We start from the raw sequence: 25,763 nt of genomic DNA, 5'->3' as shown, positions 1-25,763 counted from the left end.
CACATCAAGTTACAGATGAGGTGGTATCTCTGTCTTACCTCAGTGTCAGCTGGCTCAGACAATGGCTTAGACATCCTGCTTCCTCAGCAGTCCTGCTGAAGTCAAACAGCTTTAAACTCAGAGGTTTTTAATAACATCTTCTCCATTTATCTCCTGCAAATATCTGTCAGCCACCTTGTCCTGCATTGAATGCCTAGCTCATCATTTAAAGCAAATAAAGTGAAAATATCAATCTTTTCTGCAAGACAGTGGCAAAAGCTTACATTTTAATGTTGCTTGTCAAATCATGCAGAAAGCTTTCCAGCATATTTTCCGAGGTTCACAGTTCACAATATTAAGATGTTTTGATAAATATCATTTATACTTTTGTCATTTTCATCATCGTTGGGAATCAAACCTGTATACCAGGTTGTGTGAATGTCAAAGACTTCCACAGCTGTGACTGTCAGAAACAGTTTTCACCAACTAGCTATATTAGAAATGACTATAACTTGTCCAACTACTGCCTATTTAAACTTGGCTGTAGTTACTCAGTCAAACCACTAGGTGACACTAGTTAGCTTAGTATTACAGATGACCCGGCTTGTTGGAAGTCCCCAGCCAAACGGGAGACATCCCTGTCCATGGACCCTCCTCCTGCTGCACTGTGTCTGCCTGTGATTGGCTAAGTTAGCTGTACATCACTGTTAATTCCGAGTGTGTTAATGTCTGAGCTGTTGCAGAAATTCATCACTGTTTCTCTGACCTGCTTAAAGGCAGAATCTAAAAGTGGGGTCACTTTATTAGCGTTGTTCCTTGGTGCTAATTTAGGCCTGTATTGCATCAATCGATCACCATCCGTGTCAAACTGACTTTGCTGTAGACTAGTGCAGGTGCTTATTTGAAGTAGTTAAATGCCCTTAAGTAAATATTGTTTTCCAATGTACCACATTACCAAGAATGTGCAGATTTAAGATTTAAACACATCCACAGTGCTTAGATATGCTCCTAACTTAAGCTGTTAGTACCTTACTCGATATACTGATGTCATGCTCACACCATTGAGCTACTGCATGTAGCATTGCCTACAAAAGCTGATGTATACCACCCGTTGAATACCACCATTGAGCACACTGTTAGGACCAGAAACAAAAACAGAACTTATTAAAAAAGACATGGCAGATGTTTATCATGGGTTCTTTTGAAAAAATCTTCAGTACAAACCTCCTTTGTCAACTTAACATTTGTTAGTCCTTTTCAACATAACAAAGTAACATGAGGTTTCTAAGCAACACAAACTAGATTGAATGACTTTATTTTCAGTCCTTTATCATCACTTGTTTAACCTTGTTTAGTAATATAAATAATTTGGAGGTCTTGGAGTTCATCATCCTTCTACATATGTTAGTTGGGGGCAGCAATACTTTGAGGAAAATGGCATAATATCTTGTAGGCTGTTTATTACTTGGACACAACAGTGCAGCTCTCAAGTGCCTGCAATGCCAGAAATATCTACACACTGTACCATAGTGAAGTGGGCTTTTCGTCATAGAAAAAAAAAATCATACTGGTCAGAGTTGTGTGGCTAAATGTAGGTTTTTCAAATTTGTTTTTCAGAAAAGCTTTGGGATGTAAGAACATAAAAGCTCAGCATCTTAAAGCAACTCTGAATGCAGATGGAGCCTGAATTACGATAATTAAAATCTCCAGATCAATCACTATGCGTCAGTGCACGTTATCAACAAAAGAGCTGCTAAATATATGACCAAAAGAGCCTCTGGAAGTCCAGCATGCAGCAGTTGTGTCATGTGTAAAGCTGACCCTGGATTCAGACGAAGGTTGCAGTCTGATTACCACAGCTCATGATGTCATGTAGCCCCAGTGAAGGGATGAAAGCCTCTGGGACTTGATTAGTGCTTTTCTCCTATTGGTTCAGGCCTTTTCCATGTGTGTTTGTGTGTGTTATTCTCTTATGCTTTCGGTTAATAAGAGAAGATGGATTACCATTGCTTTCACCACTTGAGTGCTTGAGAGCACTGCCCGTTAGTGGTCTCCATGCATATGTCTCTCTGAAAACATTCATCATACATTAGGCATTTACTGTATATGCAAAGTATTATAAGTTCATACACATGCAGTGTTGGTGCCAGTGAGTGACCAATCCTCTTGTCCTGCAGTGTTACTGCCATTGCTGCTGCATTGTACAGGATCACATGTATGTATGAGCTGTGTTATTCAACTTATGTGCAGTGATGATGGGTGGAGACTATAGAGGCTTTAAGACTGTATGTGGCAACAGGCCTTTAAATGTGTTTAGTGGTGTAGGAGGGGAGTTAAATGTGTTGTGTAGTGCCCAAATCAGATTGCTACATTACTATTTTGGGTGGGCAATATGGATAAAATGTTCTGTCCTGGGATATGTCATTTTATACTGCAATATCTATTAGGTCTGCAACAAATGTTTATTTCCATAATCAATTCGATCGATATGTGAATTATTTGTCCAATTAATCGTTTAGTCTATAAAATGTCAGATAGTAGTAATAATCACAATTCCCCAAAATCCAAGAGGACGTTTTCATATTATTTGTTTTGTCCAATTAACAGTGAAAAACCAAAAGATACAATTTATAATGATATAACAGAGAGAATAGCAGAAAATGGTCACATTTGAGTAGCTGGAACCAGAAAATGTTCGGCATTTTTGCTTGATCTAAATGCTTTAAACAATTAATCCATCCAATAATGATCATTTCAGCACAGCACTAACCGTTTATAGATAGATAAAAAATCTGATTTAAAAGGGCTATTTTGGCTAATCCAGTGGATTAAATTTCTGTAAAATCCAGGTACTTCATCACATCTGTGCAGAAATCCTGCAAATTCCATATTGCATATTCAGTCCTGCACATTGATTTCAAGTTGCCTGCAATGACCTAATACAACCTCTCCTTTTCACCCCAGAGCCATTCATAACCTGTAGCTTGATTGACAGATTGAATATTGAAGGGAATAGATGGAAAGAGAGAGAGAGAGAAACAGAAGTGCTTATCTGCTTCTCATTAATGTTGGAGAGAAGCAACAGTCTGATTTAGATTTGATTTCTCTCCTGCTCGCCTGTCATTCAGGGAAGCTTTTGGGTCAAGTGTGTGTGTGCATGTGTGTGTTTGTGGCATAGAAAGCTGCTCACTAACAGCCAAGAGAGAGCTGGAGAGAGAGAGAGAGAGGTAGGAGTAACAAGGAAGCGGATAGGAGGTGGAGAGCCAAGGAGGGAGGGGTGGATTGTGAGAGATCGAGCAGAAGAGAGTGTGAAGCTGCAGCAGCCAGGAGATAAAAGCTTTTCTCTCCCTCTGCCGGCGTCTGTGAGCAAGGGAAAAAGCAGAGGAGCAAAGCCAGCCGAGGGAGAGACGAATCCAGGCTGCCTGCTGTCACTGGAGCTCCCGGCTTCCCCCGATTAGCAGGCCCCAAACCACAAACGCACAGCAGGACAAGACACACTCGTGGACACGTATGCAGAAGGGCTCACGCAGCTGACCAGGGGACCGCCCAACCTCGCAGGCACAAACACACACTCATACCCTCTCCTGGACAGCCACACACTTGCTGCTTCTCTACTCTCCACCGTATCAATTGGATCAATCCAGCCATGCTTGTCTGACGGAGCCACGGTTTCCTTTTAGGTGGAGACGCCCTGTGTTCCTGTTTTTGCTCCCTGCATGTCTTTTTTCATTTTTTTTTAAGGGGACATGGAGTGCGGACGCTCTTGTCCAAACCTCTGCCACTGTGCTGCGTGGAGTTCGGGACTACCCTTCACTGGACACTGAATCCCTTTGGCTCTGTTCCACATACACATCTGTACCTGAAGTAGGTCTGCTACTAACACTCAAAGACCTTAGCTAAGCAGAAGGAGGATAAGTCTCTTCCTCCCTTCCTCCTTTTCTGCCTCAGAGTCCAGCTCAGGCTCCTACCCCAGACGGCTCTTCCTAATTAGATCTAGTGGACGCAAGGAGTTATTAAGAGACGAAAGGGCACCAGAGGGGAGAAACAGAACGAGAGCCTGCTGTTTTTTGTCATGGCATAAAACATGGTCTAAATACCCCCCCCCCCTCCTGCAAACTGTGGATTTTGTCAGTCTGTTGCATCGTCGCACTGCACCACCTGATGAAGGGGAAGCTTGCCTGAGTAACTGGCAGACCTACAGCCGGACACGGGAGGTTTATGACTGGACAGTACTGGAGCACAATTCCCAGCCAACTCTGGTCCTCAGGGAGTTTGACCTCAAGGTGAGGGGAATCTTTAGACTGGTATCCAGGGGAGAGGCATGTGATGCTAAGCTGTCAAGGGAGCTTAAGGTGGAGTCTATCTGTGTTAGGCTACCTCCAGATTTAGACCGGCACCCTACTGAGGCACACAATGGCATTTTGTGGGGTTTCTGGACTAGGATGAGTTTCCACAGGTATCTGGCTGCCCTAGATGATCACTATTAAGAGTGTGAACTTTCATGCCAATCTCGTCAATGAGAGAAATTAATAACAGCGATTTTGGATTACAACATATTGACATACAGTTCCTTAATAGGGGGAACACACACAAGCTGGAAGGATCGACACATCACATGAGACACCAACACAATGAGCAGGATAAATCGTGGGAGGATGACAAGGAGAAGCATCAGGGCGGGAAGCCGATGCTCTGATTGAGTATTTAACAAGCTGTCAGAGTATTGGCTGAATTTCCCAGCTATCTATGGCAGCATTGGCTGACTGCACACTATCTCTCACCCACAACCAATCTGGCCACCGTGCTGCCTCAACAGACTGAGACACCACGCTTGCCATTACTACAGGGGATATCGACAGCATCACCATTAATACTACTTCCACTACGAGTACCGTGACATAGGATTCAAACCAATCTCTGTTGCGTGGCTGATTTGCGTTATGGATCTTACTTCTCTCCTCTTGCACTGCAATAACATTACCACAGTAGGAGAGAAGCATCATTAATTCATGACCTCAGATTGGTGTTAGATCTGAGATGAGATATAGCTCTTGGCTTACACCGGCAACTGGAACCAGCAACAAATCTCAACATCACTTTGTTTGTGGTTTATCAAGGATGGAAGGAGGAATCTGAATGGAACTGCTGCAGACGATGGTGTTGTTTTTCTCATTTCACTGAGTAGCAATCACCTCTCATATTGGAAGGAATTATGAAATTTTATAAAAAAGTGAGATAAGAGTGCTACTGATTCCTCCTAGAAATGCTGCATTACATACACACTCAGACTTTCACACTTTGTTCTCATGTCACACACAGACACATGCAGTGTGTGTGAAGCAGCTGGAGCTTCACTAATAGGCTGAATAGTACTGGACTGCACCACATTTTTCTCTCTCCCACACTCATCATCCTGCCTGACACATTGCCTTACACCAGGCAACAGCTCACCTGCCAAAAGCCTGGTGATAAATCAGACACCTGACCCTAACCGAATTTATTTTCCTCCCTCATGTGGCTCTGCTGACATAACTGTGTCCTCGTGTCCTTGACTGCGACCACAAGTATTCTGGGATTGAGAAAACAGCCGGCTACCTGAACATATACATACACTGTTAAACAGCAGGGCCCTTAGAGAGAGCAGGGCTGGCCAGTGCACTGCCTGAATCCAAGTCAGGTGAGGTGAAAAAGGAAGGACAGGGGGGAGCTGTGACACGTCAGCCTGCAGCTGCCTGCCCCGTGACTGAACCAATAACTACCTGAGGAAAAGACTGACTTTCCCTCTCTCTCCTTCGGCGACAGCTCATACCATCCATCTTACTATTCACCTGTTTGTATTTAAGATGGTGCCATGGAAAATGGAACTATACCTGCTCTTCCTAACGTCACATTACTCACAGGTGTCAGATTAATGAGGGATTTGAACTTTTCCTCTTTAGTTTTTGTTTTTTTGAGGGATGGGATATTGCTCTCAAACAGCTGGAATAAATTTTCAAACCTAAATGAACATTAATTTGGCCTCTCTGATGGATTAACTGCCTGTATTTGCTGTGGTTTATTTTTGTATACACTGTTCTCTGTCAGCATCAAAGACATGGGAAACTCCATGGGTTGTGTCAGGCCTCCTCAGGAGGGGGAACTCGGTGGAGCCCCCCCACTTTCACCAAAGAAGCGTCTACGTTTCAGACGTAAGCACAAGGGCAAGAAGAACAGGAAAGGAGAGTTAGAACAGGAGGACTATGAACGACAAAGAAGCCATGAGCCTGAAGAAAGAGAGGAAGAGGATGAAGACGATGAGGAAAAGGCTGCAGTTATAGAAACAGCAGACTCAGATTTTAGCAACAGAGCTAGGACTCTTAAAACAGTGCCTGATATCCAGTTGATTCATTCCAAAACTAATCTGCACAGCAATACCCTTTCCCCTGGCTCTGTGAGTGCCAATGTAGGGGGCCTTTTGGGCAACAGAATACTTGAAGTGTCCCCCAAGCCCAGCCCAGCCTGGAGAGGGGTTTTCTGCCTTCCAGGGGAGGAAGACACCGTTAGCGCCATCATAGATGTCTCCAGCATCCCAAGCCAAACCACAACCACCACTCCAGTCAACACAGCCCCAGCCCTGGGAAGTACCACTCCAGGTGGAGGGAGGGTCTGTCGTGTTCGGGAGAAAGTCCAAGGGGTCCTAGAGAAACCTTGGATACTCCGACAAAAGAAAGAGAAAAAAGACAAGGGGAGGCTAGAGAGAGAGGAAAAGGGGGATGGGGAGGTTAAAGGAGGACCAGAAGGGATATTAGGAGTGGTGCGGACACCTTCGGAGAGGGAGCGCAAAGGTGTGGTCCATATCCGTGAAGTGGATGGTAAACTCTGTGTGGTGAGGACAGTGTACCCCAGTGATTTTGGCTCTCCAGTGTGGAGAGGCAAAAGTGACAGTAAGATAGAGGTATGCAAAGAGCCCCCTGCCCCGTCTCCAGTCACAGGAAATATTCTCAAAGTCCAACTGTCTGAGGAGGACAAAAGAAGAGACAAAATTTCTGCAGCAGATTTCCCAATGCTCTCTAACCAAATGCAGATTCAGGAGACTATGGCTGTCAAGGGATTTAGCTTGGACACTCCAGTTCTTCGTGCACCGGAGCAGTCTTCTCTGTTGGAGTCAGGCTACGCCAGCGACCTGCCACTGACCTCTCCAGAAACAGCGGGCACTACTCCCAGTCAGACTGACTGGGGAGGGCTGACCAGTAGCTCATCAGAGAGACTGGACTCCATGATGGAGAGTCCTCTGTCACTGCAGCAACAGACGACTGTAAAATACCTGCCACAGGTTTGCCTCTATCTACCTCTACCTCTGTCCTGTAATCCACACATCAAATCCATTAGCCAACTTTCTTGGATCTTTATATTTATCTCTGTCTTGAAGAGTGCTATTACAATTAGTTGATTAATCCAGAAGTTCCCAACCCCCGGGCCACTGACCGGTACTGGTGCCAAAAAGGTTGAGAACCCCTGGATAAATGAAATTGTCTTTTTCACAATTTTCTGATGTTTCATAGACTAAATAAAAATAAATAATTGACAGATTAATCGATAATGAAAATAACGGTTAGTTGCAGCACTACTCTTTATGTCTACATTATTAATACTCCCCTGTCCCGATTTTCCTGCTCCTAAAGAAAGGTGGACAGATACAGTATATGTGAAAGGTCACTTTTAGGACTCCAGATAGACCCAGATGTAGCCACAGCTTTTTTTTCGCCAGGAAAAGGAATGTTTTTGTTAAAGAGACTATGGTGATTAGACGTTAACCATTTGGGTTATTTGCAGTAGTGACATTAAACTCCTCTGCATTTTGTTGTGCAGCCTGTAAATGTGAAGGTCTCTGGACCCCATTTTTCAAACTCTTGATTTGTATGAGGGTTTTTGAAGGGTGCCTTTGTTGTAATTTGTGCACCGTGTTTGTGGTCAGGAAGGGTTATATATATATGTGTGTGTGTTGTTATCAGCTCTTGAAAGGCACTATGCCTCCCTCCATTCTTTCCGCCTCTGTCCCCACAGCCTAATCAACGCAGCCCAGACTGTCCATCCGTCTTTTCCAGTATCCTTCTTCCCTCCCTCCCTTTCTGCTCCTTCCTCTTCTTCCATAGCATGTTATTTTCCTCACACCACACATACTTACTCACTACTGGCATCTGTTAGAGTGTGAGAGACAGACAGGCCGGGTGTTTGTGCGTGTGAGAGAAGGGTCATTGCTTCAAATGACAGGGTGCCCTCTTAATCCAAACTGAAACTTGTCATTTCCTACCAGTTCAGTAACACACAATATAATTATGCATCTGTCTGTCTGTCTAGCTCTGGTGGTTTTGGTTGAAAAATGAAGGTTACTTGGTAGAAAGTAGAAGGGTAAGATGGGTTCATATTCTGTTGGTGATTTACATTGTAGTCTTTTTACATTACATTTGACTGTGTATTTGTCTGTCTTCTACAGTTTGCTGCCTAGTCACAAGCTGTCTGCCAGTAATATATTGTTTGAAAGTTTTAAGTTCTGATACGATACCTGAGTTTTGGTATATGTTTAGATACTTTGAAAAATAGAGACATGTTTTTCTACAAAAACCTTTTAACAAAAAACCAAACAACCCAACTTTTCAGATGTTAAATGTTCTTGCCACATATGACCTTTGCCGTGATAAAATAGTCTAAAATTGGAAAAACCTTCATTTCAATCAGGAACTATCTGATCAGAGAATAAGTAAACAAGATGAAATGTCTTAGCTTTTGATATTTGATACACAGTGCTACAGACACATTTTGGTAGGTACCAAAACAGTATTGAAGTTACTCGCCCTTTCTGCAAGGATGATACTTTACAAATTCCAGCTACAATTACAGCTATGGTGCAGTGCAATTCCCCCACAAAAGGTGTTGCGTTTTGAGTAAAGGTTGTGACTCATCATTGTTTATCATGTGGAAGGTCTTGACCTCAGTGTGCTGGAATACACATATCTGTGTGGACCTCCACCCCAGTGTTTCTTTGTACAGTATGAGTTTATATTTGGGTTGCAAAAAATGTTCGGGGCTCACTTGCAGGAATGATCTGAGAGAGAGAGAGAGCTTACAGCTGTTCAGCTCTCCTTCACCTTGAAAATGAAGAGGCTGCTGTAGGCACTGCAGTGATAGTGAAGATGGGCACTTTTCACGACGGCTGCCACAGTTTGTTCAATTCTCCTCCACATTACAAAGGCATTACAGTATGGCTGTGCAGTACAGCAGCTGACGTCATGTCAGCTTGTGTTTAGTGCTACATGTCTCATTCGATGCACAGTTGCTGAGTCATGAGAAACACTGTACACACACTGATAATGTAGATCCACAGAGATCCCTGCTTAAGAGGGGTTTTTACTGAGTAGTGATAATCAATACTCTTGTCTTGTGTATGTTTCTGTGTCATGAGAGGGGTGTGTGGATGTGTCAGGATGCAAGTGCAGCTGTCCTTTGTATGTGGGTGTGTGTGATGCCCTTCTCTGCATAAAAAGGGATTTGAAATGCGCATTCATCAGCGAGACGGCTGCTTCATTGAGCCTCGAGGGGATTCCAGCCACACATTAAAACCACCACTCAAATTTATCCTTATACCCATCCTACTGTGTCTGAAGCTATCTAGCTCTCTATCTATCTGTCCTTCATCCACCCATCCATCCTTTTTGCTTAAGGACTTGAAGCCAGGTTTTTATAGAAGCACTTTTTGTTTAAGTGCCAATTATACAATTAAACCATATTTTTTCTTCTTTTATCTCTCTTCCTGCCCACCCTCCATTCTCCCCTCATTGTTATCTCCTTCCTCCACCCCTCGCTCTCCCTCCTCTCCCCACAAACTTCAAAGAGGCCATGTTTCTAAAAGAGGGCTGGTCCAGAGCCCCAGGGGGCTGCTAGTGGATCATGGATGTTTGTGACTGGATCACGGCTGCACTGAACGCTGCTGCCACCTGCTCTAATCTCAATCTCTGTGTCTCTGCACGTTTCTATGTTTGTCTGCAGTAACACTCACATGGCTGAGTCAGACTCGTCTATAATTAAACATCACACATGGATATATAGAGTACATATAGACTAACACCTAGCAGCAGAGATAAGTGTTACGTCACTAGGACTTTGCACACACTGTGATATGTATACTGTATGAATTTCGTACACTGTTGTTACAGAGCACACACAGCCATTGAAGCCTGTCTTGGAGAAGCACGTTAACTCCAGCATGTCATGTGACCAGTGCTGCAATCTGTTTTTGTGTAGCCTATACTTACGGTAAACTATACTTGGTGGAAATTAGTATGTATCATGTTCACACATACAGTATTGTTGCATTGTTTTGTTTTTTTTGTCTGAATGGCTGTTTCCACTGAGTTTGATGACTGCAAAAATGCATGTGAATGTTTGTACCTTGTCACGTATTCATTCATTCATTCATTCATTCACTGAGGCAGGAAGTCTAGTTGTGCCACAAATCTTATAGTCGCCACAACTGACACCATCATGGATGTAGAAAGACAGACACCTGTAAGACGTGTTGTGTTGTGAGTCATTTTACTAATGATTTAAGTAAACAATCTCATCAGGCAGAGTTGATTACATGTAGAGTGGGTTACTGTGATAGATTACTGTTTTTTCATCAGATCTAAAGCTACAAATTAGAGCTTTAGAGGAGTGCATTCAGTTAATTAAACAGTTGGTCTTTGCCTGTGTTTGCCAGCTGAATACCCAGTTGGCTAATTTAGCAAAGCAGCTGATGTTAAGTTGACATGCTCTTTTGACTACACAGATTGTTAGCTTCACAAAATGCTTAAAGTAGTGTGCTAATCAGATGTGTTTACAACAAGACAGTGGTAGTTAGCTTACCAAACAATACAGTTTTCTAGCTAACAATGTGTCATAACAGCATAAGTCAGTTCTGTTGAAATGGCCAACTTGTACATTTACAAATAGATCTACTGTATGCTCTATTGCTTGAGCACAGGGATGATCATTCTTCACTGTGGGACCATGTGATAAAATATAAATATAAATATAAATTCAAGGTTCACTTGCTTTTTCAGTAGCTTTTGACCATATCTCACAGCCTTCTTCAGCAACTGGAATTGACCAAAGTTCTGTACTTTCTCACGATAACAAGCTCCATTCGCTAAAGAAGCTTAATTATTTGAAGAAGGCAGTGAGATACAGTCAAAAGCTCCAAGAAAAAGCTAGTGAACCTTGAGTTTGGAATGTTTTATTACAGCTCTATTGCTCCTCCAATACCTCCAATACAGCTATCAGAGAGTGTGTTTAAATCACCCGATAACCCTTCATATATACATACATATTATGAATAAATAAATGGTAGACGTGCACAACTATAAGTGGTGAGATGAGATACTGTTGCAGTGGGAGTGTAGGCTTTCTGTGCAGATGCAGCCCTCACACAGAGTGCTGTATCAATATTCAGATGGAGGATTAGATGCTCTGTATTTCTCTGCAAAGGAGGTTGTAGATGCATACAGAGAGACGGAGCTCTGCTGGAAAACACACAGCGCAATCCACATTTGTCGATTCCCATTTAAGTCACAAACTCCATTATGTCTCTTTATTTGCTTGTCAATATTTGTGTACTCAATGAGACACTGATAGGAATGCTAACCTGCTAGTTCCATCACACACGTTTTGGTGGATGGATGTATGGATAATGGCTGTTAGTGTGTGTGTGCCTGGGGTTCCTGTTAGCATGTTAAGAGTGTAACAACATACTGGTAGTTCTGACTGCAGCGTGTGTGTATGTGTTTTTTTTTTTTTTAATTAACATTTTCGGTGTCCTTGTTAATACATAGAGGTTTTTTTTAACTCTGTGTTTCTGCATGTATGTGGATATTTATGTTATGTTAGCAAATAGTTCTTTATGTGAAACTGGTAACTATATGCAGTATGCTGTTGCATGTCACCCCCTCTCATCCGTTGCTGGCCTTGCTACTCTTTTTCATCTCTTTTCCCTTCTCTCTCTTTTCTCCCTCCCCCTCCATGTCTTTTTGGCTGTTGCAGCAGTCTCCTGGCACACAATGGACATTCATACTGCTCTATATTAGCAGCAGGGAGAGAGACAGAGACAGAAAGACAGTGAGAGAGGGAGGAGTGTAAGGCAGTGAGTAAGGGAAGAAGGGATGACAGAGGAATACTGATGACAATAACCGCAGCCAAGCACTGACAGTTACTGCATTTACATCACTTTGCTTTTGTCACTGTAGACGATTGGACCTAAAGAGAGCAAATTCAGAGGAAGGAGGACGCAAAGGGAAAATGGCTAAAGTGGTCGTGTAGCTCTGTGGGCAGATTGATAAAGTAGCTGTTAGTCTCCATGGATGCATGGATGCTTCTCTTCAGGCCTTTAGTAAACATGTACTGTATGTCCTTAAAGTGCTTTCAGGAGCTGTGTATAACAGCATCCACCAAAAGGCATCTGTTTTGTTTGTTTATTTTTGTCCTAGGTCAAATAGTACTTATTTGTACCATCATATAGCACAAGCCATAAAGTTTAAATGATTAAAAGGTGAATATATAAAGGTGTTTAAGAATAAGTTCTTTAGATTGGCAGCTTACCTGACATATTTTGAATAGTCCTGATTTGGTGAATATGTGATTTCTCACTGCAAACAGAATTATGAAGCATTACCTAAAAAAGAGGGAGATCCTACTTCTTAAAACTGATTCATAATGCAAAATCAAAACAGTTTGTGGCACTTTTTAAGACCTAGTAGGTGTCCAAAGTCCCTGGCTGAGAAAATAACAAATTTTACATATGGATCCTGCATATCTGACCCCATCTCTGGTATTCAATACGACATCAGTGAAAAACAAAGGAGAAATGATTTGAGGAGGACTAAATGTGGAAAGAGGCAGATGATAAGGCTGAGCAGACTGATCAGCATCTGAGGCAGAACAGATGAAAGAACATGAAAAACTGAAGAGACAGATCGAGGTTGAGGAGGGGGAGGCACGAGACAGAAGGAGATGAAGGAGAGGAGGCAAAGTGTTGGGTGAGGGGCGGAGCGGGGGGGGCACAAGCTAATGAGCAGGCTATACCGTAGATGATGGAGTGAGGAAATGGGGAAAAAACTGTTACATTAATATAGAAATACATGAAACTCATTCAGATACACATTCTCTCACACACACTGAGGGTTATTGATTATCAAAAAGATGAATGGGAGGTTCGAAGGGAGACGACAGGTTGAATCAAAGTGGAGAATCAAACCTCTCCAGTGAGTTTGTGTCTCATATAGACAAAGCAGTCGGTTGTTTCTGCCGACTCATTGCGGCTGTAGTTCTGTAATGGGAACGTTATGTCAGAGTAAAGCTCATTTTGTCTACTGTTTATTGCCATGATGAGACTAGTGTGAGGATGCCTCAAGATCATAATAAACGCAGCAAGATCTTGAAAACATATTCTGAATTCCTATGTTTTTTTTAAAAATGTGAATGCACCATGATGGGTTCTGCAAAATAGACTCAGGATTGTGGCAATTTGGCACACTGCTCGAGAGAATTACTGTTCACTTTTTCTTTTCAGCATTTTGTCTTTCTGATCACATTTCTGCATACAGTACCTGGTGGTATCCCAATAGTAACTCCTACTGTCTCTCTCTCTCTGTTCCCTCCAGATTTCAGAGATCTATGTGAGCGGCGAGTCAGGCGACCTCACAGCCAAAGAGAAGCTGTTATTATGGAGCCAGCAGGCGACAGAAGGCTACCCCGGCCTCCGCTGTGTCAACTTTTCCTCATCCTGGAGGGATGGACGCATGTTTAACGCTCTGCTGCACAGATACAGGTTAGAGGATGAACAGCAAGATAGTGTCACCTTTTTTTTTTTTTTTTCAGTGGTTAGTGGTTTTAAAGTCATCATTAACAATCAAAATGTTTTGAGTCAATAAGCATTCAACCCCTCCTCAGTGACACTTCAAACTAAATTTAACTGCTTGAGATGGAGAATATTCTTAAATGCACATACACTAAGCTGATACACAAGTACTAAACACAAACCTAATTTGTCTCAATATGCTTAAACAAAATATTGATTCAGTGGTTTTTTAAAAGGAAATTTCAGACATTAATTTTCAGCAAATTTGCAGATTCATTGCAAACTGCTTTGAATTCACCAAAATACTTCTCTCTTCGTCTTCAATACTTTCTAAAGGCATTGTAGGCATTTAAACACTACACACACACAGAAACAGATAAAACAGATCAGAGGCAGTATAGACAGACACACACACACATCAAGTACACTAACACGTCCCCTCTGTGTATGGTTTCCAGGCCAGACCTGATCGACATGGAGGTGGTGTCGCGGCAGAGTAACCGGGAGAACCTCGAGCAGGCCTTCGAGATCGCTGAGTCGCTAGGGGTGACCAGACTGCTGGACTCTGAGGGTGAGACTGAATGAATAAACTGACCAACTGACTCCCTGACGGTTCAGGGTAGAACAGAGGCTGATTTTCTTACCGTCGGCAGTTTATAATACTTCACATTTTAGTAACTGAGCTTTGTCTAATTAGCTCGTATCCAGGGATTCTTACAGGGATTCTTAACAAAAGGTGTAAACAGTAGAAAAAGTCAACAACTACATATTATTTATTCTGCTCAGGTAGGTTTTTCTCTCTTGTTTCCAGCTTTCATTTTAGAAGTATGCCAACAATCGAACATGCCAGCCAGCCCCGATGACTGACTAGTTAATACTATTGTATTTACTAGGGCGGCTGTGGCTTAGTGGTAGAGCAGGTCGTCCACCAATTGGAAGGTCCCACATGTTGAAGTGTCCTTGGGCAAGACACCGAACCCCAAATTGCTCCCAAGGGCTGTGCCTTCGGTGTGTGTGTGAGTGTGTGTGTGTGTGAATGATTAGTTCATTTCTTTGAACTGATGAGTTAGCATCTGCCATCAGTGTGTGAATGTGATATGTAATGTGAGGCACTTTGAGTAGTCTGAAGACTAGAAAGGCGCTATACAAATACAGTCCATTTACCATTTACTATATTGTGTTACTCTTTATTGCGCTATATTTGGTGTTTTTTCCACACAAATCGTGCTTATCACAGGCCAATTATTTCACGGAAAGTGACATTTTGGCTGATGTTGACCTCTTTAGTCCTCTGAACCTAGTTGGAAATGTGGAATACTGTTGAATGTTTGACTGATATTGCCTTAAATCAGCTGCCACTCAAGTATTAAGCATTGCTCTGTTGGTGCTACATGCAGTGCTCAAACTGACCAAACAAAAATAACTGAATGATTTGGTTTCTAGTGGTTTGAATGTTGAGTTGTTGTCACATCTGTACATTTATCATTTTCACAGCCAGTGATTCTCCTAATTCTAGTAATGGTCTAATTCTGTGAAACTGTTGCTCCTTTAATTTATGTTGTAAACAAGCATTTGCCTGCCTAGTTTTTAATGGTTACACATATTTTCTAGTTAGTTAGATATTTTATCCATTAAATTAGGTTTAATTCAGAGCATAAGATGATTTGGACCTTAAAATCCCAATGTCTGATAATGTGAAAAACAGCAATGTCTCTGCATGTTTTTTGCAGTTTTTCAGTCTTCTTTCTCAAATTTTCCATCTTTCTCTTTCTCTTCAGACGTTGATGTTCCATCCCCAGATGAGAAGTCGGTCATCACCTACGTCTCCTCCATCTATGATGCCTTCCCCAAAATCCCAGAGGGAGGAGAGGGCATCGCTGCACAGGTACGGCATATTCCGCTCCACCGTTTTACACCACATTTAGTGTGCAACCATTTATAAGTTGGATATTGCATCTGTCTCTTCTGGTTTTAACTGCATTCCTTTACCTTACATGCCTTCTCAATTAAGATTGTTCACATTGCTATGTTTGTACTATACTTCAAAGCCTATAATTTGTTCAGTTTCAGGGTAATTCTTATTATTATTCATATTACACTCTTGCTTCATTTGTCATTGTTGCATTTCGTGTTCATTTTAAAAATACTTTATAATGTATATGTTTTCTTCTTCACCTTCATTTTTTGCTTCATTCTCAGCAGAAATGTGTATTTCCCATTTTGTTTGCTAGTCAAGTTTGCAACTTCTTGAGTAATGACCTGGAACTTTCAAATAATGATGCAATTAATTGAATAGTGTTGTAGTCATTTATTATAAATTACTTTTTGTCGAATGAAACCTATCTGCTAAAAATTTCAAGGCAGTCTGTGAATTTGTAATGTATGATTATTTGTAATATATGATTTCCCACTGAGAAATCATTGCTCTCATCTCTGATTCTTTCTCTCCCTCCATCTCCTCCTTCTCTTCTCTCCTCCATCATCAGGAGGTGGGCCAGCGCTGGTCAGAGTACCAGTCCAGGTTCTCCTCTCTGCTCCAGTGGAGCCACCAACATATGGCCCTCATGGCCAACAAGAACTTCCCACAAAACCCTGTGGAACTCAAGGTGAGCACCCAAAATTTGTTTAATATAGATTTTATTCTTTTAAAGCCCTCATCACATGCATTCAGTTACTTATTAGTTCTCTGTTAAATTAGTATTAGACTTTGTGTTCACGTAAGCACAGAAAGAGAAAGCTTGAGGGAAGACACAAACCTCCTTCTCTATAGTAAATTTAAAGGACCAATAACCTTCAAAACAGCAAGAATGTACCACGAAACCTTGTGAAAATTAGTGACATATGGATGTAGGTTGATTATCTTGGGTGTTGTTATCCAAATGACCTCAAAGCAACATGAATACATACTTGTATGCAAAATTTGGTTGTAGTGGGAATGAAATCCCGTTATATTTTCTCAGTTTTTTCTCTTCAGTCCCACCAACATTCAGCCAGGGAGAAAGGGAGCTCACAAGCAATTTCTGTAAAACCTTGAGAGAACAAATATAGGGACAGAAGGAGGGGAGGGAGAGACAGCGTTTAATAAAATGGACAACGGCAGTCAGAGGTGTTAGGTGAGCATAAAGGAATAAGGAATTCAGATTAAAAGGAATTAATTTGCAGAAGTGAGACATGACGTTGAAAAAGGAAGTGAGCAATAATGTGATAAAGGTTCCTGCTGTGTGCGAAATAATGGTTGACACAATGTCTAAAGTCCGGGAGAAAAGAAGGTGGGACGGAAAATGAAGCAGTCAAATACGTAGCTTGAGATGACAGTTGAGAAACTGGCTAATGACCACCCAGGTAAATAGACTGTCATTACAAAGCTTTTACCTCTGATAACAAGTATTGACTTCGTGTTTAAACTTAAACAAAGCCTGTGTTAATACTGACCCCATAGCGCTAATCAGTAACTTCTGTCTTTGTCCTCCTTAAGGCACTTTACAACGAGTACGTCCATTTCAAAGAGACGGAGATCCCTGCAAAGGAGATCGAGAAAGGTCACATCGAACACCTCTACAAACTGCTGGAGGTAAGAATGAACAGAGGGAGAAGGGAGAAGAACATGAATGAGGGTAAAAGAGGACAGAATGTAGAGATGGAGGAAAAGGTAACCAGCATTTGGTACCATGTGTAGCGCTCATTGTGCATCATGGGGTTGAGCTCAGGGGGATTAGGAGTATGCCCGTGAGAGAGAGAGTGATACAGAGTTTTGTTATTGGTGTGTTTGTCTCATTTGTCTCCTGAAGCGTAGTCATTTCCACCGTTTTGCGGTTTGATTGATCACAAACACATGATAGTTGATAATAGTTCGTCCTGTATTCTTACTCAGCTGATGTTAGCAGAGTGTTTTTCTGTGGTGTGACTTGTGATCGCTCATTGATTTAACTCTGATGTAATGGAGGCTTTTACTGGAGTTTGTTAGTGTTTTACGGTGTGTGCACTTGCATTGAAGCATGATGGGATGTCAAGTATATACTCACTGTGTGTGTGTGTGTGTGTGTGTGTGTGTGTGTGTGTGTGTATCCAGGTGTGGATAGAGTTTGGTCGTATTAAGCTTCCTCAGGGCCTCCATCCCAATGACCTCGAGGAGGAGTGGGGCAAACTAATCCTGGAGATGCTGGATAGAGAGAAGGCTCTACGGCCAGCTGTGGAGAGGTACACACACACTGATACGCACACAAATATTTACTTTCAGCAGGAAGCATGTAATTAAATGGAAAACGCTGATTCAACTCCTTGCATTCAGTTTCTCATCAAGTGTGATTTCCAGGGACATGTCCCTTTTAACCTCTCTCCATATATGTGTGTATGTGTTTGTGTTTTCAGGCTAGAGCTGCTGCTTCAGAGGGCAAATAAGATCCAGAACATGGCTCTGGACTGTGAGGAGAAACTCACCCTCGCTAAGAACACACTCCAGGCTGTTAGTACTCAACCTCTCATATCTTACTTCCTTTTAATTTCCTTACACACACACACACACACACACACACACACACACACACACACACACATGCAGGGTCCTCAGGTTCAGATTGGGTAAATATTGGATAATTTGGGAATGGTAATTTACATTGTGTTAATGTGTACAAGCTGTAAAAGCAAGTGCCCTTCTGGGACAATAAATATTTCCTTACCACTTTCCCTGTTTTTTGCATACACAGTCTCTCTTCCCTCTGTCTGTCTGTTGCTGCCTGGACACAAACTTACTTTATAAACTGCAAATGGTCGAGTTCTTTCCTCTTTCTCTCTATCATCTTGGACTCTGTTGCCAGTCATTTGACTGGTTTTACTTTGTCCACATAGTTACTGTATTGTAACCCTTCATTTATATATTTTATAATATTTTTATAAATTGTATTAAGTAATATTGCTGGTATTTGCTGCTGCTTTTCTCATAAGGCCTACTTTGGTTTCACTGTATTGTTTACTGAATCTATGACTGGGGAACACTAAACTGCAGAACATCATAGCTCATAAGAAAAGTTAGCTAATAAACAAAAAAGCGAAACCTCATCAAACTATGCCTCCTCTGGTGTCCAGGACATGTCTCGAGCAGAGAGCGGCGAGGCGGTGCAGTGTGAGAGAGAACTGGCCTGCTACCTGCAGGACTGCGAGTCTCTGATTGGACAACTCAACCAGGAGCTTAAAGTCCTCCGAGATGAAAAATACTACCAGGTGGAGCAGCTGGAGTTCAGGTGAGTCTGGAGTGAAAGTTTGATGGCATTGCTGTTGATTCTGCAGATGTGACTGGCATGGTTTACTCAAATGAGGAATGAGTAAAGGGTTAATCTCCATCCAAGTGGTCCATGTGTAATTAATTAGTATAATATAGACAGTTACCGGGAATACAGACAGCTCATTATACTTCATTATAGGTCAACAAGTTGCATTGTGTTTTGCCATTAAATAGCAGATAAAATAATTATCTGCTACAGTTAATGTGTTCTATCTTCTGCTGTTTATCAAGTGTAAAAAGGTGCTCTGATGTAAATCAGTGGTGTCAAAAAAATTTGAAAGAGAAACCCCATTTTGTGGCTCATCAGCATGCTGCTCCATGAGTTTTAGACTGCGGTTATGAAACTTAATGAATGAAATAGCCATTTTGAAAAAACAGCTTTCTGGTCTTTTGTTAATTCTCCCATAATTTAACCATTTAAGGCAGATGGTAAGGCAGTTGATTTTAATGCATTCCTGGCTTTATGTTTATGACTTTATGAGAGGGCCACTGCTTGAAATCACTGTACCTGTTAATATGTAACCGTCTCCCCTCCAGTAACAATATATTTTTGTCTCACATCACCAGAGTGTCCTGCCTTCAAGAGGAGCTGGTCTCCCTCAGACTGCAGTGCTCCAGCGTCTACAGAAAAGGCTACTTCTCCCAGTCCCTGGGCAGCACCGGGGTAGAACACACCAGCCAGAGAGCCACAGACAGTGGCCTGTCGCTGGGGCAGACACTGCTGGGAGCTGTGGGCGCTGTGGGAGCAGTGGGTGCCGCACTCCTGCGGAGACCCATGGCTCGCTCCCAGTTGGTGGCCATGTCTTCATCAGAGGACGAAGGAAGCCTGAGGTTCATCTACGAGCTGCTCGGATGGGTGGAGGAGACGCAGGTCAGTCTCTGTAACACTTAAATTTAGGGACGTGAGTAACAATTATTTTTATTACAGATTAATCTGCTGATTATTTTCTTGATTTTTCAAATAATCATTTAGTCTATGAAATAGTTAAGAAAATGGCCATTACAATTTCTCAAACGTCTTTAAATCTCTCGTTTTCTTCGACCAACTTTTCAAAACCCAAAGATAATCAGTTTCTAATGATATAAAGAAGAGAAATGCAGCAAATCCTCACATTTAAGAAGCAGGAACTTTTAAACACTGAAAACAGGAACATTATGGGAAAGCCTTTATATTTAGGGGGAAAATGAATTAATTCATCCACAATTTCATAAAATATGACACAGCAAGAGATTAAATGGCATTAATATTAACATAACAAAATCAAATCTACAAGCTTGAAAACACAAGACTGAGTGAGTCCTTAAAAATATAAAAATTTAAAGAAATGAGAGCAGGAACTTATTAAAACATTGTTAAGTAAATAAATGGTTTTCAGTGGGATACAAATTTTAAATATTTAATTTGTTTAGAGCCGCATTGATCTTTGTTACTGTGTGTTTCAGGAGCTTTTGGAGCGTGCTGAATGGGGCGCAGACCTCCCCTCTGTAGAAAACAACCTCCAAGAGCACAACACCATACACACTGCTGTCGAAGAGCTAATGAGCAGCCTACAGGAGGCACGCAACTATGAGGTACACACACACATACACACACACATCACTTATACATGAACATGGAGCTCTTTCTGCTGAGAGTTGTGGTATTGAAGCTTTACTCTCCTCTCCTTCAGGCTAAAGTTTCTCCCAACTTCAAGAGCAGTTACTCTGAAACCCTGGCAAAACTGGAGCACCAATACTGCAAACTACTGGTCAGTCTCAGATAAAGAACTGTGATTTTGTGTGTGCGTGTGTGTGTGTGTGTGTTTGATGTTCTTATATCCCGGTGGGGACTTTAACCTGAATGCACACTAACCCATGGGGACTTGTGTCACCGTGGGGACCTCAATTTTTGTCCCCACGGGTAGAGACTGCTTGGTTTTAGGGTACAGGTTACAATTGGTTAAGGTTAGGGTAAGGGTTAATGTTAGGCACTTGGTTGTGATGGTTAAGGTTAGGGTAAGGGGCCAGGGAAAGCATTATGGGGATAGTGAAACAAGTGTGTGTGTGGTAACACACTTCTTTGTTTCACAGTTCACCCCCTTCCTCAGTTAATCCCATTAGACCATGACAGGACTCTCATGCTAAGAACACATAATTCTGCATCTGCTCTCTTTTTGCTTCTTTCGCCCAAATTTCCCCCTTTTCTGTCTTTTTATTTCTTGTTATTTCTTTGCTTTTATTCTTGTCTCAATATATATTTTGGGTTTTACATGTTATTAATTCCTAACACTGTATGCATGCACTCACACTGTATCTTGAATAAAAAGACCCATTGCTTCTTCCTTTTTTTGGTTAAATATTCACTCTTGAAGCCTTACATTCTCCTCTCAGTTCACTGACAGTCTTGTGTGTATGTTCTTAAAGATGCACATGTAACAGAGAAACTTAAATAATTATATTATCCAGAGGAACCTTAAGGTAATACATCCAGTTAGAGAAAAATAAACCACAAATGTATGAAAAAAGTATATGATCAAAGATACTGTACATATAGTATAAATCCGTATTAATCGTTAGGTTTATCATTTATTCATTGTAGTATGCATTAATCATTTGTCTTTATGTGCTCTTGTCTGTCTCTGTATCTGCATGGATTGTGTAATTAAGGGATCCGTGTAAGGAAAGGTCTTTTTCAATGAAACTAATTGAAACCAAATGTCTTTTTAACTGAGTTTGAATGATGTCAGTGCATGTACATCGCATGATCAAGAACAAGCAAACACACAATTAGATGGAGGGTTATCTTTCGGCTAAAAGCCAATCACAGTGAGGTTCTTTGTTTTAAAACGTTATAAAATGTACTGTCACAAAGTATTCTGAGAGCCACACCTTGTTTGGTTCTTGTGGTAAGGTTTTGTGATCTCCTTGTAAATAATTACAATTATATACTTCTTATGTGTTTTGTGTTATGTCATTATGTGTTGAGTGCTTTCAGATAATTTCCACAACACTACGAATTAAAATAGATTAGTCGACATGTTAGTGATTTCCATAACTGCGAGCAATATTTATACATGCTGCAGGAATTCTGATAGCGGAAGTTATCAAAGAAGTAGAAGAATACAAAAAACTGTGTATGCCTTCTTTGATAGTTTAAAGAAATTACATGTTAGAGAATAATACCTATAATTCACATTCAGAGGTAAAGTACAGAGTACTTTATTCTGATTAAGACTGTCCTTAAAAAATCCCTGTAAATATACCAAACCAACAGTGTAATCCAAACAACCAGAGAATAGAGGATGTTTTTTAAAATTGTATTTCTCTCTGCACTGCTGATCAGCATGACGATGATGTTTGTTTGTGTGGTTGCCATAGGAACATTCGTCATGGCGCCTGCGGAGCTTGGAGAGCCTGCACGCATTTGTGTCGCACTGCACTGAGGAGCTGATCTGGCTCAACGAGAGGGAGGAGGAGGAGATTGCCTTCGACTGGAGCGACAACAACTCCAACATGAACGCCAAGAGAGAATTATACAGTGTGAGTGGAAGAAGGGAGCAAACAGATACACTGATGGTTTCCTCTGTCAAGTCAGAAAACATAAACTATAGACCACAAACCTCTGGAATTTTACAGAAAAAAAGGATTTTATTGTATCTCTTATTGAAAGAAAAACGATACATAAAACAAGCTTCACAGTTTCTACAGAACACAATTGTGTCCATATATGTTTTCCACATACAGTATATCAGAACTCAAAACAAAAATATTGTTAACATGGACAGAAACACTATTTTCACATCAGGCCAGTGCCATTAAAAAAAAACTGTAATCTACCATCCTTTTCCTGTTTTGTTTACAGGAAATGAGGTTAGAGCTGGATGAAAAACAAGATGTGATGCGGACACTCCAGGAAACAGCCAACCATCTGTGTCAGGAGAACCATCCAGCCAAACAGACTGTGGAGGTGAATCAATGACTTGATTCAGTTAGACTGAATGACCTTTAAATATGTTGGGTTTTGCCTCTGTGACTCATCTGTGGGAACAGTTAAACCGATGCTCATTTTTTCACTGTGCACTTCATATTTTGTTTTGTTGCACTTTTAAAAGTCTGTATATATAAATTAGATTCAAAAGGGCAGTAGGTAAACTGTGACCTTTTATAAACCTTTTTGGCAAACAGTACGAATTGCTATTATGTACAACAGAAACATTGAATGAAAACTACTATTCGACAGTGTAAAATACTGGAATAACCTTACTGATTTGGTTTTTATACTGGTCACATGTTCATACTCCCTGTTCTCTGCCACTGCTCATTACTGCACAGTTGAAAAGAATGCAGGCCAGAAAATTTGTGTTAAAAGTCCTTGTTAATGCCTTGTAGCTAACCTGGAAGCTTGTACTGTCTGTAACTGCAGTGTGACAAAAACGTTTGCTCTGTCTTCCCTCTGTCTCCATCATCTTGAATATAATCAGGCTTACAGTGCAGCCCTGCAGACTCAGTGGCAGTGGGTGAACCAGCTCTGTGTGTGTGTAGAGCAGCATCTCAAAGATAACACGGCATACTTCCAGGTGAGGCAACTACCAGGCACAAATATTGTTATAGTTTTGCTCATGTCCTCCTTGATATCAGTCTTATGTGGGCCGTTAAATAATATGAGGTCTGTAAAAGTGTGTCTTCGTTATGATGAAAACGAACATGTTTATTTTACTTCCTCATATCTGCAGGCCTCTGGCTGCAAACACATGATGCTCATCATGTTGAACTGAGTTTATGGAATAGTTCCAGGCAGTTCTCTTCCACATTAACTTGTCTAAACTATTCTACAAAAAATAATTGATGTTCACTGTCCTCTACAGGTTCTTGTGAAAATCATTCATGAAAATCATTCAATGTTTTTATTTCTGTCTCTTTTGTCAGTTTATGAGTGATGCTCGAGACTGTGAATCATACCTGCGCCAGCTCCAGGAAACCATCAAGAGACAGTACACCTGTGACAAGAACAGCAGACTGAGCAAACTGGAAGACCTGCTGCAGGACTCAATGGTATCTGTCCCCCTTCAGTTGCCCATCTCAGTTTTTGTGCCCATCACATCTCCAGTTCTCACTGGTACACAGGACAATTTTATGGACAACTATATGGGCAACTCCAGCAACTCATATCATCATTCACTTCATATTTAATATACAGCCTTTTAGAATTCTTTTAATAACTCACTTCACCTGCAGTTAATGAAGGTACCGAATTCCTGGACCAAGTAGACAGATAAAATGAATGGAAGCCTCTCCCCCCTTCCTCATTAGTGTCAGTGCCCTTAAGCAAGGCACTTAACTCTCAACTGTAGTAAAGACAATCAATGGCAGACAGTAGAAGTTGATTGAAGACAAGTCTTTATTTCAGCACAGTCAATCCAGGAAAGTCCTTATCTGGATTGACTTGAGGAAATAAAAGGTTCTCATTTGCAAAGTTTACTCTGTATTTTGGATACTGTTACCCTAACCCAAACTCTCCCCCCAACCTATGCTCTTTAAAGTTACTGGAAACAAAGTTACAAGCAGCAAAGCTTTTTAACTTTCAACATGGATTCACAGGATATTTATAGATATAGATGATTGATGGATTTTGAATAATATTTTTATCCCAGCTTACTGTTTTTCTTCAGATTTAGAAGCCATGCTGCCACCTTGTGTGCACAGAGCAAACCTATACATGACAAATGCAAAATAATCCTGGACAGAGGCTTGAACAGGAATGATTTGGCCATATTCTAACTATTTCGTAGCACAAGAGCAACAGAGACCTACAGTAGCTGAAGTGTTAGCATACCAGTGTCCTCCTGCTCTGCCTCAGGCAGTCGCAGCATGCTGCATGACAGGGTGAAGTAATCTGTTGGAGAGCACCTTTGCTGAATCATTCCTCCTGTGGCACATTTGTGAGACTGCCATTTTCACACCTACCTTATACACACACACACACACACACCTCTGACTTCAAACAGATGGCAGAGTTAGTGTGGGCAATGCTCCACAGGCCAGAGAAGTGAGCATATCCTCCAATAAAGACGTGTGTTCGTTTGTCACAAACAGCTGCTCTTTGCACAGATCTGTGTGCCGTCGGCATTGTTACATACAGTATGTGGCTATATTAACATGCTGTCTAACTGTGTTTACATCTATGTGTGTTTTTGTCTGGCTGCCTGCTTCTGTTTGTGCGTGTGTGTTAATCAGTTTCCAGCTCCAGTTAATGATGCTTTCTCTCACTGGGAGGGGGAAGCTGATACTGTAGAATGCTTATGACTGACACAACAGAAAACAAACCTTTTGTTTGTCTCTTATAATAACTGAGGAGAGGATATTAAATCAGCCTTTTCACCATCTTTTAGGCACAGATTGGGGTTTAGGACAGGCTGTTTGATCAAACTCTGATGACTCCTTTGACTTATTTCATTGTCTGTTCTGTGTGCAGCCTGTTGTTTTGTTTACTGGTATTAAATTGCTTCTTCATATATGGTTACATTTCATAAGCACTTGCTGTCACTAAAGATAATACAGCTTTGTAATTTGGTACAAAATGTAATAATAGGGTCATCACAACTAAACTGACTGCATTTCATTGGCCAGATTCTTTATCCAAGATTTTTTTAGGAGAACATA

General features: G+C 41.3%; 1 protein-coding gene across 28 annotated transcripts in view; it reads left to right on the top strand.

Moving 5' to 3' along the window:
- macf1a (microtubule actin crosslinking factor 1a) overlaps positions 1–25,763 on the top strand; it is a 240,425-nt gene that overhangs the window by 113,071 nt on the left and 101,591 nt on the right. For 15 of the 28 annotated variants that reach the window (XM_044171868.1, XM_044171882.1, XM_044171878.1 and 12 more), the window contains 15 exons: positions 13,650–13,816; positions 14,305–14,417; positions 15,625–15,731; positions 16,333–16,452; positions 17,322–17,417; positions 17,916–18,043; positions 18,215–18,308; positions 18,929–19,083; positions 19,692–19,995; positions 20,568–20,696; positions 20,795–20,872; positions 22,482–22,643; positions 22,966–23,070; positions 23,585–23,680; positions 24,030–24,155. In XM_044171868.1, coding sequence (XP_044027803.1) covers positions 13,650–13,816; positions 14,305–14,417; positions 15,625–15,731; positions 16,333–16,452; positions 17,322–17,417; positions 17,916–18,043; positions 18,215–18,308; positions 18,929–19,083; positions 19,692–19,995; positions 20,568–20,696; positions 20,795–20,872; positions 22,482–22,643; positions 22,966–23,070; positions 23,585–23,680; positions 24,030–24,155 — 1,980 coding nt within the window. Of the gene's footprint in view, positions 1–5,958; positions 7,292–13,649; positions 13,817–14,304; positions 14,418–15,624; positions 15,732–16,332; positions 16,453–17,321; positions 17,418–17,915; positions 18,044–18,214; positions 18,309–18,928; positions 19,084–19,691; positions 19,996–20,567; positions 20,697–20,794; positions 20,873–22,481; positions 22,644–22,965; positions 23,071–23,584; positions 23,681–24,029; positions 24,156–25,763 lie in introns of those variants that run through there. The other 13 variants (XM_044171867.1, XM_044171866.1, XM_044171858.1 and 10 more) reach the window with 6 other exon arrangements.

The sequence above is a fragment of the Siniperca chuatsi genome, linkage group LG17, assembly GCF_020085105.1.
Source record: "Siniperca chuatsi isolate FFG_IHB_CAS linkage group LG17, ASM2008510v1, whole genome shotgun sequence".
Taxonomy (NCBI): Eukaryota; Metazoa; Chordata; class Actinopteri; order Centrarchiformes; family Sinipercidae; genus Siniperca; species Siniperca chuatsi.
The sequence above is the reverse complement of the archived record's forward strand: the minus strand, read 5'-3'. Positions and strand labels throughout refer to the sequence as shown.